The sequence below is a fragment of the Heloderma suspectum genome, chromosome 6 (genome assembly GCF_057233095.1).
Source record: "Heloderma suspectum isolate Gila_16-S chromosome 6, 16-S_ref, whole genome shotgun sequence".
In the NCBI taxonomy this organism is placed as follows: domain Eukaryota; kingdom Metazoa; phylum Chordata; class Lepidosauria; order Squamata; family Helodermatidae; genus Heloderma; species Heloderma suspectum.
The window spans coordinates 31,674,289-31,692,345 of NC_139463.1; the positions used below are offsets into that span (position 1 = coordinate 31,674,289).

Sequence of the window (18,057 nt, forward strand, 5' to 3'; positions counted from 1 at the left end):
TTTAGAGTAGTAAAATTCTGCTTTGCGCTTGAAAGATGTCTGGCTTTGTTGAGATTCAAATGCATCCAGGGGATTTGAACTGACACACCCTCAATGTCACATAGTCAAACGACACACAGATTTGTGGTGTTTCCCTTCCCAAGGGGGTATCGTAGCAGGAACTAGTGGGAAAGGAAGAGGAGCAAAACGCAAGCAGCAAGATGGAGGTACTACAGGAACAGCCAAAAAAACCAGGAGGTAAGTCAAATAGATTGTCTCGATGTACAAGTTATAGAAAAGGGAAATAACTATTGCCACTGTTTTAAATCCTTCTCTGTCTTTAAAAATTTACCAAATTTATACATCACTTTTCTGCCAAAGCACACAAGTTGGTTCACTGTTCAAAATAATGGCTGGTTCACACATAACGCTAACCATGGTGTGTGTTGTTGAATTCTGGGTTGTGATGTGTGAACACGGCCATGCTAACAAACCATGGTTAACCATGAACAACTCAGAAAGAGAGTCCATGGTTTGTTGTTAAGTTGTGAGTTCTGGATCATTTAAACCATGGGTTGCTGTTACGTGCAAACACCAAACCATGGGATGTTCATGGGTCGTTTTGCAAGGCTACAGAGGTGGCAGGCAAGAGCCGTAAAAAGAACCCAGCTGCTCTACGTGCCAGTAATAGAGTGCTACAAAGGCATTTGTGATATGGGGCTGGAAACAAACAATCCAGGGATTGAGAAAACAAACTAAGGTTTATTCAGTCATCTGCCAGACAAACCCTGGGTAAGACAACAAACCTTGGGTTCTGTAAGCCATGGATTTGCATTATGCATGAACCAGGGCAAGGGTGTACAGTCCCTTGACATAATAAAAAGGAGAAAAGGTGTGTGGGGGGGGAAGAAAATGAACAAAGTTCAGGTACCCTGGCCCTTGCAGGAAGCTATTCGGGGGCAGGGGGGAGCCAAATGGAAACTAGTCTGAGCCAGGCGGATGGAGAGAGCCTCTCATGATCATGCATGCATACATACATTCACGCATACCAACCTTGTTATGTAGCCAGGATTGGATGCCATCTACAATTCCTTCTGCCCTGAATGAAGTCATTTTCTAATTGCTGTCAACTGCGGAGTATCCACATCATGCAAACTGACATTGCTTTGCATGAAATTGATCTCCAAACCATTTGAAATGTGGTCTGTTTTACACTTGCAGAACGTTTTTGACAAGGGGTGGCAGTGATAGGTAAAATAGGAAGGCAGAAAAGGAAGTGAAGACAATTAGACTTATTAGGTGATAGGTAGTTATTCAGGGACCTGAAACTCTTTTCCTCTGAAGATTTTGCCCGGCACCTTGGCTTGTAAGCCTACAGCAAGCACCACAGCAAGGACCACAAGCAAGGAATCGGTGCAGTTCATCAGCTAAAATTGCAGATTAAAACCCTCATTAATTGGTGAGTGGGGAGGCTGAGAGCGAGTAAAAATGGTGGGGCGTGCAACTCTTGAAAAGCTCCATGCAAGCCCCATCAGATCCCATGGAAAAAAATTAAAAGAGGTCCCCCCCTTCTAGTCTGTATCCAGAGCTAGCAGATGCTATGAAATCTTAATTTTCAAACTGCTGAGAGAGACACACCGAGAAAGGGAAAATGGGCAGGAGCAAGGGCCACTCCCACTGACATCAGTGAGCACGGCCCCATCCAGTGATGTCATCTGGCTCACGGAGGGCTCAGTGGAGGGCATTGTAGCCCCCCACCTCCAAATGGTTCTGCACCCCTGATGTATAGGATTGCAGCCTAGATCAATTAAAAGGTCTTCATTGGTAGAGCCCTGCTGTCATTACATTTTCAGGGTCTTCAATGACAGACAGCAGTGTCCTGCCTCCACATTAAGGTGATGGCAAACAAAACAAAAATGGTAAAGCTCATTGTGAATTAAAAAGTGCTATGTACAGAACTTATAAAAGTTGATGGCTGCCCTCTTTCCTTCTGTTTCTCAGGTGATTACGCAGCAGCCTTCCCTAACCTGGAAGTCCCCCAGATGTGTTGGGCTACAATGATCATGCTGTCTGGGGATGATGAAAGTTGTAGTGTGACACATCTGGGAGGGGCAAGCTGGCGAAAGCTAATGCATGGAGTTCTTTGTCCTGCGTGTTCTCATGCCTCCCTTTGCTGTAGCCCGCAGTTTTTTGCTTGCTACATTTTGTGAGCTTCCTTCACTGCTGAACCTGTATCTGAACCAGAAAGCCTTCGGGACCTTTTCCCTTATGAAGCCATGTGGTAGCAAAGAATGGGAGAGCAAATGTTAGTTGACTAACCAAAACTCTCCTTCCCTCCCTTCTCCTCCACACCCCGCCCCCCATGTCTTAGCCTGGCGGTTTGTGGCACTTCCACTTCCATCCACTTCTAACGTCTCTTTCTCCACCCTCCAGTGATCCTTTGTTCTCTGCTCAGCGTCTCCCACCTCATGGCTACCCATTGGAACACCCCTTTAATAAAGATGGATACCGTTACATTTTGGCTGAGCCTGACCCCCATGCACCTGACCCAGAGAAGCTGGAACTAGACTGCTGGGCAGGCAAGCCCATTCCTGGAGATCTCTACAGAGCCTGTCTATATGAGCGCGTCCTCCTAGCTCTGCATGACCGAGGTATGGAGCTTCCGAACCCCGGCCGAGGGCGTCTTGCACTTGCGGGCCAAGGCCACAGGGCAAGTAGTGATTGTGCAAAACTGGAGCAGATTTTGTTTTCCTTTGCGTCAGTGCAAGCTTCCTACTACCTGGACAAGGGTGCTTTGCATGGAGCCCTAGGTTTTCCAGGCTACGTTTTTATGCCCCTCCTTGTGACATTCTTATAATAATCCTTAGTTCAGTGCTTAACATTTTCAGAGTGCTGGAGAGAGATTAAAACAAGATGGTCCCTACCTGCAGGTCCACAATTTTAATAGACATGAAACAAAAGGGAAAAGGAATGAGGATAGTAGAGGAAGCCAATCACATTCTTATTAATGTGACCAAAAGTTGCATAGTTGTTCTCCTAGTGACCAGCTTGATTGGCTGATGAGACAGTTCTGGGAGTTTAGGAACCAAAGCAGGATGACATGCTGCCATTGGTTTGGAGCAGCGGTGGGCAAGTTGTGGCCTTCCATCATCCCTCACTGTGGGCTATGCTGGCTAGGACTGATTGGAGTTGTAGGCCAGAACATCTGGAAGGCCACAAGTTGCCCACTCCTACTTTGGTTGCAGGCCTAGGGAATGCCTAATTTGGCTCTGTTGGGTTTCACAAGGCAGAGGTGACCCAAGTGTGCTGCGGGCTCCCTAACCCTTGACTATTTCTGCTTCAAATAGCTAAGCTGCAGAGGATATCTCCCCGGCTTCTAGTATTATGAGAGGGAGAAAAATGTCTCCCTATCCACTTTCTCCACATCATGCATAATTTGTACAGCTGTATCGTATCTTCCCTTACTCACCTCTTTTCTAAGCAAAGCAGGCCCAGGTGTTGTAACATTTAGCATAGGAAAGTTGCTCCAGCCCCTTGATCATTTTAGTTTCCTTTTTCCAACTCTACAATAACCTTTTTCAGGTGCGGTGACCAGAACTGTACACAGTATTCCAAGTGCAGTGGCACCATAGATTTGTATAAGGGCAGTGTAATCTTGGCAGCTTTATTTTCAATTCCTTTTCTAATTATATCTAACATGGAATTTGCCTTTTTCACGACAACCACACATTGGGTCAATATTTTCATCGAGTTGTTCACTACAACCCCAAGATCTCTTAGGGTCCTTGAGGCTATAGCAGGCTGCTGTTTAGTATGTTACACTAGTGTAGATCTTCCAGCGCTAAGGTATAAACCTCCAGCCTGCCTACCCTTCTACAGATACAAGAATATCTGTAGAATTATATTGCATACAGATGAAGCCATAGGGCATTAAACAGATTGGTAGTGACTGACCTGGGTTCTTAAAGTGTACATTTGTTTTAAAAGGCATTCTGTGGCTCAGCCAAATACTTTGACCTTGATGCTGGGATAGCTGCTGAGATTGCCTGGCCCAAGGTTACTGGGGATGGATGGACAATTTTGCCTCTGCTTGCTAGGCATAGAGATTCACAATATTAGGAACATAAAACATGGAAGCTGTCTTATACCAGGTCAAACTATTTGCCCATCTAGCCCAAATTCTGATTATTAGCAGGTCTCCCCTGTCACTGGTAGCTGAACCTGGGACCTTGTGCATGCGAAGGATGTGCTCTACCACTTGGCTACATTTTCCCAAGAATGTACCTAGAGAAGAGTCTTAAACAGCTCTGGGATGACACCTGCTGCTCCAAGAGAACCGGGGCAGCTGCGGCTTCAGGTTGAGGGGCGTGTGCAAGCTTTTCTTCACTTTTATTATCTGCATCCATTTTCCATCAATACACTATCATTCTTTCACACAAGTGGACGTGAGTCACATTGGCACATTTGAATCTGTTTAGAGTGGGGCCTGGCTAGATCAGCATGCACACCAAAAATTGTCCAAGGCAAGCATCTTTGCAAAGCATCTTTGCGCGTCAGAAAGGCCAACACTAAGATTAAACTTCAGAAGAGGTCCTGGAACAGTTGCAGTGCACAGTTCTCTTGCTAAAGTCAGACCTTTGAACACTTAACAGATGTTCACATGGAGCCCCTTTGAGGCTGCTTCCGTGTACCTTTTTTTTAACTTGCAAGGTCATCCAACATTGGGAAAAACCTTGGGAGATTGTCCCCTCAAAGCTCAGAGGATGAGCATATGCTTTGCACTTCAAAAATCCCAAATCCAATCCCTGCCATTTCTAGGTAAAGGCTTTCAGGTATGGAAAGGTCCTTCACTGGAGGTTGCGCAGAGCACTTAACAGTCAAGAGTACCTTTAACCAGGTTAAATGGATCAGTGGCCTGGACCTGTACAAGGCAGCAGAGAGGAGAGGGGTGACTTTAAAACATGTTCAGTCCTTGGTGGCTGCTTCACTATCCACATGATTGAGAATCTAAATCTGCGGGAGACTTAGCATTCTTTCCCTCCAAAATCTCCAGCCCCTCAGCTGAAGATCTCAGATGACAGGCTGACAGTCATAGGAGAAAAAGGCTACTCCATGGTACGAGCCTCACATGGCGTGCGGAAGGGAGCCTGGTACTTCGAGATATCTGTGGATGAGATGCCTCCAGAAACGGCTGCCAGGCTTGGGTGGTCTCAGCCCCTAGGTAAGTGTGTGTGTGTGGGGGGGGGGGGATATTTTACCTCTCTGTCATTCTCATCTGTCTATCATCTAATCTACTTCTGTATACCACCTTTCTTCCATCATGAAGCTTGAGGTGGTGTATGTAGGGTTCCTAGGTGGTCTGCCATCCAGGTACTGACCTGACCTGCTTAGCTTCAGCAAGTTTGCTGCATCATTCGCCTTCAGACCACTCTGCAGGACCTTAGAATTCAAATTCTAAGGTCTCCACAATTCTCTTTATCCCTCAGGGCACGTTCCTCATCTATATGTGGCTCATTGCTGTCACAGAGCAACTACGCCAACCACAGTTGGAGGAAAGCCTTTTGCCTGCTTTTGCTCAATGCAACATCCAAGCAAGTCAGCTAAATGTATCCAGTTAGAATAGTAGTAGCTGTGTTGCCTTATTGTACTGGGTAAAGGTTTCTGTTGTGGAGTTTCGTTCGTTCTATAGCTACACCCAGAAATGATTGGTGTGGATGGAAAATTCCATTTTGGATAATCCTACTACAGACATCTTTTTATTTTTAATTTTACATTTCTGCAGCTCTTTGTATGTTTTATCTTTGCATCTTTGGGTGTTTTTAAGACTTCTGTGGCTGGGAGTTCTTGCCCTTGTTTGCCATATTTGTGTGAAATGTCATCTGGCACATGGTGAGATGTGACCTAAATGCTGTTGCACCATAAGACCGCTGTCTGTGCGCCCACCCACCTCCAGGCCTTGCGAGGGTACCATGCTTCATCACAGCAGGCAAGGAGATTTAAGAAAGAAAGGGCAGTGCCACCATGCTAGGGTGAGAGGATCTGCTGCTAGGAAGGGACAAAGAGCTCCTCTATCTTCTTTTAAACCTAGCAGGTCCCCTTCCCAGGGGACCTCTGGCAGCTCTATATAGATAGATGGAATTTCAGGTACTTCTATTATGTCTGGTTTTTGCAGGGAACCTTCAGGCTCCCCTGGGCTATGACAAATTTAGTTATTCCTGGCGCAGCAAGAAAGGCACGAAATTCCATCAATCCATCGGTAAACATTATTCATCAAGCTATGGCCAGGGAGACGTGCTTGGTTTTTATATCAGCCTTCCTGAAGAAACTGAAACTGCCAAATCGCTGCCGGACACTTACAAAGACAAGGTAAGGTGACCACCTCCTCGGTGTTGCATATCTCTTCCTTCAGTATCTTTTAAAGGGGAGAGCTGAACCAGGCTGTGACCTCAGTTACTATGTGAGCCATTTCACAAATACTTAGATTGAAGGGTGGCATTTAAATACAATAACTGGCTCTGTAAGGCTCTTATTAAGTTCTGGTATAAATTGGGACTCTTTTGCTGCTTTGTGGCAAGGAGGCTGAATGGGAAGCTAGCTTGTCCAATAGATGAAGTAGAGTTTCTTTGAAAAGAGATTCTTGATAAATTGGCTTCCATGGTATGCTTGCTTAGATTAGGGTTAGGAGAGAGCAGAGACCTCACGGTTACCAAGTGGCCTTCATTGTTAACCAGGGATTTGAACCAGATTCTCTTTAACTATACTCCAACACTCTGTAACTCAGTCTTTCCCAACCTGGTGGCCTCCAGGTGCCTTGGACTCAACTCCCATCATCCATGACCACTACCCATGCTGGCTGGGGCTGATGGGAGTTGGAACCCAAAACATCAGGAAGGCCACACTAACTTCTGCATGATGTTTTGTTGATGCCCACAGATTGTCCATCCCTAAATATGCACACAGTTTGAGTGATTACAGGGCAGACAGGAGGTCCTTCACACAGCATATAGTTAAAGTGCTGTGTGAAGATGTGGCAATGGCCACCAACCTAGATGGCTTTAAAAGGGGGGTGGACAAATTCATGGAGGATAAGGCTATCAGAGGGTGCTAGACATGATGCAGAACACCATGGAAGAGGGCTATTGCACTCATGTTCAGCTTGTGTGCTTTCCTGAGGCTTCTGGTTGGCCGCTCTGGGAAATAGGATATTGGCTAGATAGGCCTTTGATTTGATCCAGCAGGGCTCCTTTTACGTTCTTATGATTCTGTTAACTTTATAACCTATTTTAATGTATATAAAAGGAGAGCTTTGTCTTTTGGGTGGTATAGCAATGTAATAAATATAAATAAATAAATAAATAAATCCCGTCTTTGGGGGTACAAACACTGGCAAGGCAGCTTACAAAACAGCCAATAAATGGAATGCATGTATTTTGCGGTTTGTTCTCGTTCTGTTGCTTTGCCTCGCCCCTCACAGACCCATCATACCTTCCTGCTGTTAGCCCAGACATTGGCCTCCACAACTGTCATAAAGAGCAAGGAACAACTCCTTGCTGAAGTGTCTGAATTTGACACAAGCATCAATGCAGCGTGGCATTTCTGTCGCAATAACCAACATTTCTATTTGTGTCAAGCCTCATCTTACTGTTTTAGTGACACATCTGTGCCTTGGCAAGGGTGTCATGCTCCACTGTTTACTTTCTTAGGCTTTGATCAAGTTCAAAAGCTACTTATATTTTGAGGAGAAAGACTTTGTGGATAAAGCTGAAAAGAGTTTAAAGCAAGCACCTGGAAGCCAAGTAAGTTGGGATCTGGGAGGAGAGGCTTTATTGCAACAGTGATCTGTTGAAGAGAGAAACACTCAATACGTGGAGGCTTGGTTCAGACATGACATTAAACCATGGGTTATGTGTTTTGGGAATGGGATTGCATCGGACGTATTTTTATTTGCAGCAAATGGGTTGTTATGGTTGTCCCACAGGATTCCATCTCGTCCCCATGTTTAACATCTAGTCCCCATGTTTAACATCCACATGAAACTACTAAGAGCAATTTGAGATTTGGAGTTGGATGCCAGAGTTGAGTATCTCTCCACCCAGTCTAGGCAGGCCGTGGAGGTTCTAACTGGTGCTTGAGATCAGTAATGGACTGGATGTGGGCTAACAGACTTGAGCCTAATTCAGGCAAGGCTGAAGTGCTCCATAGTCAGTAGGATTGCCAATACAGCAAGAAGGATTGCACTCCCCTTCCAACACTGTGCACCCAGGGTGTTTTTTCCCGGCTTGTGCTAGTGCACCAATTGCTCCCATTTCTGGAGAAGGCAGACCTGGCTCCGGCCGCACGTGCCTTAGTCATATCAAGGTTGGACTACTGCAGTGCGAACTGCCTCAGCTGGTACAAAATGCAGCAGCTAAAGTTTCAAGCGTGGTTTGTGATTCTTATTTCATATCAGATTCCCTGGCTTCTGATCCGTTTCCAGGTACAACTTTCAGTGCTATCATAGAATAGTAGGGTTGGAAGGGGCTTACAAGGCCATCGAGTCCAACCCCCTGTTCAATGCAGGAAAATCTGTCTGTCATATTTATTTGAAGTATTTCTATAGCACCTTTCTGAATCCAACCAAGGCAGTGTGCAAACATCTCAAAAAAATAAAACAGTAATTAGACGAAACATAGTTATGCAATAAAAGCAACACCGAAAACCATTATTACAATTTAAAAAGCCAAGTTAAAAAGATGTATCTTGACTCCTTTCCTGAATGCAGAGAAAGGGGACCAATCACAATTCCAAAGGGAGTGCGTTCTAGAGATTGAAAACGACCCAGGAGAAAGCCCTTTCCTGTGTGCTCAGCAAGCATATCTCTGCAAACAAGGGTGTCTTCAAAAGGGCCTCCGCTGCTGATATTAATAACTGTGCAGGTCCATACCTATACAGGTGGTCCCTCAGACAGTCAGACCGTAAGCCATTTAGAGTTTTAAAGGTTAAAGGTCCCAGGGTATAGTCTGAAGGCACATGAGGCAGCCACCTTGCTCAAACTAAGCAGGTTTGGGTCCGGTCAGTGCTTGGATGGGAGACCACCTGGGAACCACATGTAACCATCTTGCGTTCCATGATGGAAGAAAGGTGGGATATAAATAAATAAACCAACACCTTGAATTGAGCCCCAAAATAACTGGCAACTAGTGCAGATCTTTCAGTATCGAGGTGATTTTTGTGATCATGATACTGTGCACTGGTTAGCAGCCTAATGGCCACATTTAAAACCCTAAATGGCTCAGGACCAGGATACTTGAAAGACCATCTCCTCCCACAGAAGCCTGCCCATCCACTTAGTTCAGCTGGAGAGGCCCTTCTGCACATCCCACCACCCTCTGAAGCATGGTTGGCAGGAACCCACACCTAGGCTATGGGACTTGTATTCCCGGGAGATCTGTCTGGCCCCCTCGGTGGTGGCATTTTAATGCCAATTCAAGACCTTTCTATTCTAGCAGGCCTTTTAGCCTGGCTGACATCTGAATTTCTGACGCCTGGGTCTGCTCTTCATTATTGTATCTGCTGCTCCTTGTCTGTTTTTATGTTTACTTAAAGCTAAACGGATGGTTTTGTGTTTTGGATGAGAGCCTCCTTGGGAGTGTTTCAACTCAAAATTGAAACACCTCCAAACTGAAAAATGGGATATAAATGTCTTAGGTAATAGCAAAATATAGTGACTGAATACCATGGCCAGTGATAGACTTTTCTATTGTTAGTGATGGCACAAATGGCACCTCTTATGCCCTTTGTAGCCCACACCCAGGTGTGTGCATGGTTTCCTGTATTCAAGTAACAGCCTCTGCAATATTGCCACCCTGATGCTATCAGTTCATGCTTTGGCAGGTATGCAGGAACATAGACGAGCAAAGGGCTGGATGCGCCTGATCGTGTCTGATCTCATAAGCTAAGCAGGGTCAGCCCTGGTTAGTACTTGGATGGGAGACCGCCTGGGAATCCGGCTTCCTGCATTGAGCGGGGGTTGGACTCGATGGTCTTGTAGACCCCTTTCAACCCTATGATTCTTTGAGATCTCCCTTCCTTCCTACCACTTATCATTGCTGCTGGCATGCCTTCACCCCATGATACCATCTCTAGAGAAATGCAGCATAGCGGGTAGACTGGTCAAAACATCTATGTGCCTTTCCTCTCTTTTATGATCTTGACATGAATGACAGCTGTGTTCCATAATATGTTTGGGAAGGTGGGGGCGCACCAATGCATATTGTGAAAACAAAGGAACTAAATAGCTGCTCTGTGTAAGTGAAGGTCATAGGAATGTAGGAAGCTGCCTTATACTAAATCAGAATCTTGGACAATGTAGCTCAGTATTGTTGACATGGACTGGCAGAAGCTCTCTGGAGTTTCAGGCAGGAGCTTTTCCAGCCCTACCTGGAGGTGTCAGGGACCTTCTGCACGCAAAGCATGTGCTCTACCACTGAGCTGTGGCCCTTCCCTCTAAAGACAAACCCCCCATGGAACTTCTGTTTCTACAGGCCGCTTTGGGAAAGCTGGCGCCTGAGGCATTCTGCACTGTGCAGAGTCTGCTTGATGGCATTTTAAGTCAGTACTTGGACTACCTCCAGGTCCTCTATCCCAGGTTAAATATGCCGCTGGGAAGTGTTTGTAAGGTTCATCCTACGTAGCAGCTTCTAAGAGAGTTGATTGCTTATCCAAGGAGCATCCTGTCCCTGCAGCCCGCATGCACACAGACTGTATCAACGTGGGGGGAAAGACTAGCTCCATTACACCCATAAAATCAGTCCACCTCGAGTGCTTCAGCAGGCTGGTTCGAATTAAGATCTCCTATGAAGTGCTCAGTCTAGGCCTTCACAGCTGGCGCTACTGCACAGCCTCAGAACCCTTAACAGTGCATGCGCAGTGGGGGGGGGGGGTTGATGCTCTTTCACTCAAATTGCCAAACCACCACCACCACCTGCCATGTCACAGTTGTTGAAGCTCTAGCAGCGGTTTGCCATGCAGCTTGGAGAACTGCAGTCTGAGCAACACAAGCCCTAAGCCTACTTGGGCATGTGGAACTGTAGTACTATAGCTCTTTGGCTCCTGGTGATTACAGGAGATATAAAATTTCTCGACATTTTGAGGCCGTGGGAAAAAAACATTTTTTTCGGGGGGGGGGGGGTCAGAAAAATGGGAAATTTTGGAAAAAATGAAAAATAAATGCTTCTTTTTTTAGCACTCTTTTACAGTCTAAAGTCACTTTCTTGCTTTAAGACAGCCTTCCCCAACCTGGTGTCCTCCAGATATTTTGGACTTCAGCTCCGATCAGCCTCAGGCAACTTGGCCAGTGATCAGGAACGCTGGGCACTGTAGTCCAAAACATCAGGGGGCTGCCTTAGGAACATAAAGCAGCCTTTCTGTTCCAAAAGTTACTTTATGTATAACTTGATTTGCTCATGAAATTATCATACTATTTTAACACTTCTAAAAGTGAGCAAAGTTAGTAAATTTGTAATTATTGTCTGAGTAGATTAGAACTACATTAAATGACTGCTGCAGCGTAAGAAACACAGGCCTCTATAGAACAAAACCCAAGCTGTCAAGAATGCACATTTACTGTCACGAATGCACAATAGTGACTCTACTCACATATTGGGAAACTGAGCATAAATGTCTATCAGTAAAAGATACTTGATATCAATAACTTTAATAAAGAATTCAAGACCTAACTATGCTGGGAATCTTACAGAGAGGATTAAAAAAAAATTCACCTTAGCTTCACTTATTTCCACATCTTTTACATATCTAGTCTTTCTATAAAAGTGTTTTTATCACGTAGTTTTTAGAAATCATTTTTAGGGGAGTAAAGGCTGGGTAACAGTATATAAATACTTGGTCTTATTTTCTAAAAGAAAATTTTTCATAATCCAAAGCTGTTCAGTTTTTTGGAAAAAAAACAAAAACAGTCCCTGGGGGGAACAAACAGGAAAACCCATGTTTTCCTTTTTTTTTTTCTGGACCTTCATATCTCTAGCTATTATATGTAGTGTTTAAAAATACAAGTATTCTAGGCAGGGTGCCATAGCTTTTTGCAGCTGGTATCCACATCAGAACTTGTGCCTTCCACTGGTAACAGGTGAAGTGCTCCTTGGTTTGGAAGTTGTATATTCAAAACGTATTCTGCAAATAATTTTTGCCCATTCTTATTTGGCCTGCAAAACAACACTGGAATCATCTTGCCATTGTGCACTCGAGCATAACTTTGCAGTCATGAGAGCTGTTTTATCTTATTGTCTCGGTGAACACAGCCTTCGAGATGCTCTTTGCAGATGATGAGCTGAGGATCCTAACAAAAGCTCGTCGGCTGCAAAAAATCTTGAAGGTTGCATTTTCAAGGTCGCAAGTTGCAAGATGCACATCTCTGCATCAGCAAATACTTAAGCATTCTTTCCACTCTCTGACTTATAATGAAATGGCTTTCAAAGAAACTGTTTTGCATTTTGTAGAATGCAAGATTTGAATTTTGTGCTCCATTTATCTTTTGGGTGCTCTCTGCTAGCCATCTTCCATATCCCAAAGAGACACGGTGTGTGCAATGTGCATTCCTAAGACCCAGCAAGTGGAGAGAAGGTTGCTAAGCAGGTCAGAGGGAAGTGCAGAAAGATTGCAATAATACCATGCTCCATGTGATGACTGCTGTCTGTCTCTTTCAGATAATCTTCTATAAAAATGGTGCCAGCCAAGGAATTGCATACAAAGATGTTTTCGAAGGTGTTTATTTCCCTGCTGTCTCTCTCTATAAAGGCTGCACGGTATGTACAAGCCGATAGGCTGATCTGAGTTCAGCTTCTGCTCATTGGGCTTGAATTGAAGAATGTTGGCCTGATCCTGAAAACAGGAGCACAGTGCAAAGAGGTACAGAGCTAGGCATGCCCTTAGCAGTTCTCTTGTACTGCTGTTTATAGGGGCGGAAATGCCTCGAGGAACCAGCCTTGTTCTGGACTAACCAGTGTGGAGGATACCATCCTCTCTGCATCAGTGTAAATATTTGTATTGTCCTGCAGACAGAGTGTGTGTGCATGAAGGGCGGGGAAGATTTAATATCTGAGCGATACAAGATCACTAATGCGGGTTTATGTTCAACAGCTTGTCTGGTTGTTGTAGGCCTATTCTTGGCAACCAGCCCAGAAGGGCTGGCAGAGAAAGACTGGATGCTTCTGTCCCTCCTCCATCAATCCAGTATTATTATTTTTTACTACCCTCCTAAAAGTAGCCTGCATTTCCATGCTGAATGCGGAAGGGAAGGTTCCTCTTCCTCTGTGGCCAGCAGGAAAACACAGGCATCTAGTCTTCTTAACAGGCTAGTAAACTTTTACAGGCTAGTAACTTCTATGGCCGTATTTACAAGGCTGCAGTAACACTATATGAAGCTGTGGTTCACTTCTTTGTTCTAACTTGAGCTTCTCTAAAGCAGCTTCTTCTAAAGCAGGGTTTAATTGCCTACCTGCAGTCTTTTCTGTTGTAACATTCCTGTTTTACTAGCAGCCATGTGAACACAGCAAGCCTCTTGTGTATCCTTGCCCCCTAGATATTTTTCCTAGTACTTTGGGGTTGTGGGGAGGTAGTGCTAAGCAATGCAGAAATTGAAAATAGATCCTTTTCCTTTCATAGGTTTCTATAAACTTTGGGCCCTACTTCAAATACCCTCCAAGAGATATTAGTTACCACCCGGTAAGTAAGATATAGGAATAGTTTTGATGTGTGCCTTCCTTGGGCAGTGTAAATGAAGGTTTTGTTTGTGCTGAGAATCTAGAATTCTTAATGTAAAAGAAAATCTCAGATTCATTGACCAGAGAACCCAATATCTGCAGTAGTAGTGAAATGTGCATATTGGATAAACAGGATATAGAGTTATGAAGAAAGAGAAGGGAATCTGTGGTGAAATAAATTTCTCCATCCTGACTATTCGCAAACTGTATCTTGTTGCTAAGCATTTCTCATGAGAGCTAGAAACATATGTATTTTAAATAAAAGCTTAGTTGCAAATTTTTGCAGCAGTTACCAGATTCTAGGTCTGATGGCTCATTCAGAGCCATGCAGATTTCCTTATATGTGTGTACTGTTTTGGAAGTGGCATCTTACATTTCAGCAGCTTTGGGCCAAACTAGCTCTGGATTATGACTTGGGTGCCACCATAAAGGAATAACAGGAAAGCTGTTAAGCTTCAAATCGACTCTTCCTCTGACCCCAGCAAGGTGTGGGTTTGTGACTGACAGGTTTTATTTAAAACATAGCCCACCTTTCCATTCATTAAGCATCCAAGATGGCCTACAAATTAATAACATCTGGTTAATCAAGTATTGCCCCAAACTCCTACTGTTTTAAAATCTCAGTTAAAAAATTTTATCCACTCCAAAGGTTCTGGAATTTTAGTTAAGATTTTATTATTGTTGGTAATGTTGATTATTTAATTTTGTAGTGTTTTCCTGTGCCGGTTCAGTCCATTCCTTCCTTTTTTTGTTTGTTTATTTCATGATTTTATTGAATGTATGCCTTGTGGCAGAGACTTGCTGTTTTATTCTTATTCTGTATAGTGCTGTGTGCACTGATGACGCTACAGTCAGGGCCAGAAATATTGGAACAAGGATAACTGTTTTGGCAGTTGGCCTCTGTACACCACCACATTGAAGTTGAAAGGAAACACACCCAGATGGGAGCAAAGTCAGGACTTTCAGCTGTAATTCAAGGGGTGTGACAAAAGTGGGGCACTAACCATTCCGGAAGTACAGCCAGTGGCATACACACACACCCGTCGTTGGTGGCTCATAAGTAAAGGAACGAATGGCTGACAAGCAGCTGCATGGCCAGGTGTGGCCTGTTTCCTGGGCACCCCATGACCAATCAAGCAGATGAAAGGCCTGGAGGTGGTTTTGAGTGTTACATTTGCATTTGGTAGCTGTTCACTGGAACTCCCAACATGAGGTCCAAAGAGGTGTCCATGCAAGTGAAGGAGGCCATCATTAGGCTGAGGAAACAAAAAAAAAACCCATCAGAGAGATAGCAAAAACAGTGGGGGTGGCCAATACAACAGTTTGGAACATCCTGAGAAAGAAGGAACTGGCAAGCTCAGCAACAGCAAAAGGCCTGGAAGACCACGGAAGACAACTAAAGTGGATGACCGCAGGATTCTGCTCATGGTGAAGAGGAACCCTTTCACAACATCTAGCCAGGTCAAGAACGCTCTTGCGGAGGTAGGCATGTCATTGTCAACATCTACAGTCAAGAGACGCCTTTATGAAGGTAAATACAGCGGCTTCACAACAAGGTGCAAACCACTGGTAACGCTCAAGAACAGACAGGCCAGATTAGCCTTTGCCAGCAAACACCTAAAAAGCCTGCCCAGTTCTGGAATAAGGTTCTTTGGACTGATGAAACCAAGATGAACTTGCACCAGAATGATGGGAAGAGAAAAGTATGGAGAAGGGAAGGAACAGCTCATGATCCAAAGCATACCACATCATCTGTCAAACATGGTGGAGGCAGTGTTATGGCATGGGCATGTATGGCTGCCAACGGAACCGGGTCACTGGTGTTTATTGATGACCTGACTGCTGATAAAAGCAGCAGGACGAATGCTGAAGTGTGTAGGGCTATACTTTCTGCTCAGATTCAGCCAAATGCTGCCAAACTGATAGGACGCCGCTTCATATTGCAGATGACCCAAAACATACAGCAAAAGCTACCCAAGAGTTTCTCAAGGCAAAGAAGTGGGATGTTCTTCAATGGCCAAGTCAGTCACCTGATCTCCACCCAATAAAGCACACTTTTCACTTACTGAAGACAAGACTGAAGACAGAAAGACCCACAATGAAGCAGCAGCTGAAGGCAGCTGCAGTAAAGGCCTGGCAAAGCATTTCGAGGGAGGAAACTCAACATTTGGTCATGTCCATGGCTTCCAGACTTCAGGCAGTCATTGACTGCAGAGGATTTTTATCCAGGTATTAAAGGCGATCCTTAAGTTTGAAATGATGTTGGTTTGTTCCATTACTTCTGAGCCACCAACGATGGGTGTGTGTGTATGCCACTGGCTGTCCTTCCTGAATGGTTAGTGCCCCACTTTTGTCAAACCCCTGGAATGAAAGTCCTGACTTTGCTCCCATCTGGGTGTGTTTCCTTTCAACTTCTATGTGGTGGTGTACAGAGGTCAACTGCCAAAACAGTTATCCTTGTTCCATTATTTCTGGCCCTGATTGTATATTATTATTATTATTATTATTAATAATAATAATAATAATAACAACAACAGTGTAAAAACCAGGTAAAAGAAGCAGCATTAAAGGACCAATAGGCTAGATGTGGAATTGCCAGGCTGCGGGCTGAATTCAGACCATGGAGGAAGCCCCACTGGTCCTTCTGACGTCATCTCTGCCCAGTTCTACATTTTGCACAGCACAGAGAAAGGGACACAACTGAGCTAGGTCTGAATCCCTTCCCGTCGCCTGCTGCTCGCTGCCCCAGTCAAGATGGTGAACGGCATGCAAAAGTGGCATCTGATATGGCCGTGTTTGGAGAAACAAACAAGTTCCAGCTTTCTCCATGCAGAGAGAGGCACAGAGAGAAAAGGCAAATGGGTGGAGGCGAATTACATCAGGGATGGCTTTCGGGGCAGGGCCCAGCTCCCTTGATGTCATACAGCCCACCAGATTGGTCCAGGGGGGCAATCCTGCCCCTGGACTCAAAAAGGTTCCCTACCTCTGCAATAGGCGATCATCTACTGAATGCTCAAGCAAATAGAACAGGGGTTTTTTTTTACCTGGTTCCTAGAGGATAACAGAGTCGCCGTTGGGAGCATGTTGCATCCTTGGAGCACCATCACAGAAAAGGGGCTATCCCAGTAGCTTCTCACCTAAATTCAGGTGGTGCGGGCACCTGGAGAAAGGCCTTTGAAGATGACCTTATGGAACGAGCATGTTCATACAGGCTGCAGTCCTTCAGATACCTTGGCCCCAAGCCATTAAACTAGAGCAATGCCTAGCTTATTCCACTGGCAAGTGATGCATTCTCTTTTAGCTAGATAGGGCGATGGAGATCAGCAATCCATTTGGCTTGCTTATGCTACTTTAATATGCTTACCTTGGGGAAGCCCATACGATGTCCCTGCCTGTTAACCGTGAAGTAGGATTCCTAAAATAGTTAGATTCCAAGCAGTGTTCCCGGAGAAGGTTAAACAGATTTAAGGAGAAGGCTACAATGAAAAGGGTCGTGGGGAGGGTGTACAGACATTGTCAACATAAGCAATGTTTGACTGTGTGGGTGCTGCATTCCCTCCTGGCCTCATGCTATCCACACAGAGATGTGAAGGCCCGGGGGAAAGACCCAGAAAGATCGGGGGGGGGGGTCCCTGGGAAAGGTGATTTTCTTCTCTTTTTACTCTTCTCTCCCCCACACTCCCGGCCCATTTTTGCCAGGCCTTCACATCTGTGTCTACATAGACTGCCTTGTGTGCAAGTGTACCCCTGCGGACTGCACTGCTTCAAGCAGTCCTGCTGGCAGCCACAGCCCTTTGGCTACTTGGAGGCCCCATCGGCCCCATTCCTCCTCCTTGTGGATGATGGTGCTTCAACATGCGAAGGGTTGCATTCCTTGATTAAGGCACATCTTTAGTATTCCTCCCTATAAAAGTATGCAGTCACCAACTCTGCAAAACATCCCTTGAAGGTCACCTTAGTCTAAATTTTGTTCATCTCCAGAATATTGACAGAGAAGCCTGGTCTTTTCTTGGTACTTTTACATTAAACCCTCTTCCTTTTTTCCCCCTCTTCCTCCTACAGATGAGTGACATGGGCTGGGTTGCCGTGGTAGAGCACACGCTGGCAGATGTCCTCTATCATGTGGAAACAGAAGTAGATGGGAGGCGCAGCCCACCTTGGGAATCTTGAAAGACATTTGTGTATATATTATTTTTTACAAAAAGAAATGGTATCACTGGATGTAAAGTGGAAAAGGAATAAATTTCATTTTTTAAAAAAGTTCTAGCCTATGTGTAGCTTTTAATTCCTCCAAAAACTATTCCTTCTAATAGCAGAGTCA

General features: G+C 44.9%; 1 protein-coding gene across 7 annotated transcripts in view; it reads left to right on the top strand.

The window, feature by feature from the left end:
• The window catches only part of ASH2L (ASH2 like, histone lysine methyltransferase complex subunit), a 31,425-nt gene extending 13,426 nt beyond the window's left edge, over positions 1-17,999 (top strand). For 4 of the 7 annotated variants that reach the window (XM_084803911.1, XM_084803908.1, XM_084803914.1 and 1 more), the window contains 8 exons: positions 105-237; positions 2,413-2,630; positions 5,033-5,200; positions 6,152-6,345; positions 7,683-7,775; positions 12,681-12,779; positions 13,639-13,698; positions 17,799-17,999. In XM_084803911.1, coding sequence (XP_084660037.1) covers positions 105-237; positions 2,413-2,630; positions 5,033-5,200; positions 6,152-6,345; positions 7,683-7,775; positions 12,681-12,779; positions 13,639-13,698; positions 17,799-17,906 — 1,073 coding nt within the window. In that variant the 3' untranslated portion in view covers positions 17,907-17,999. The remainder of the gene's footprint in view (positions 1-104; positions 238-2,412; positions 2,631-5,032; positions 5,201-6,151; positions 6,346-7,682; positions 7,776-12,680; positions 12,780-13,638; positions 13,699-17,798) is intronic. The other 3 variants (XM_084803912.1, XM_084803909.1, XM_084803910.1) reach the window with 2 other exon arrangements.
• Positions 18,000-18,057: the final 58 nt, after the last annotated feature.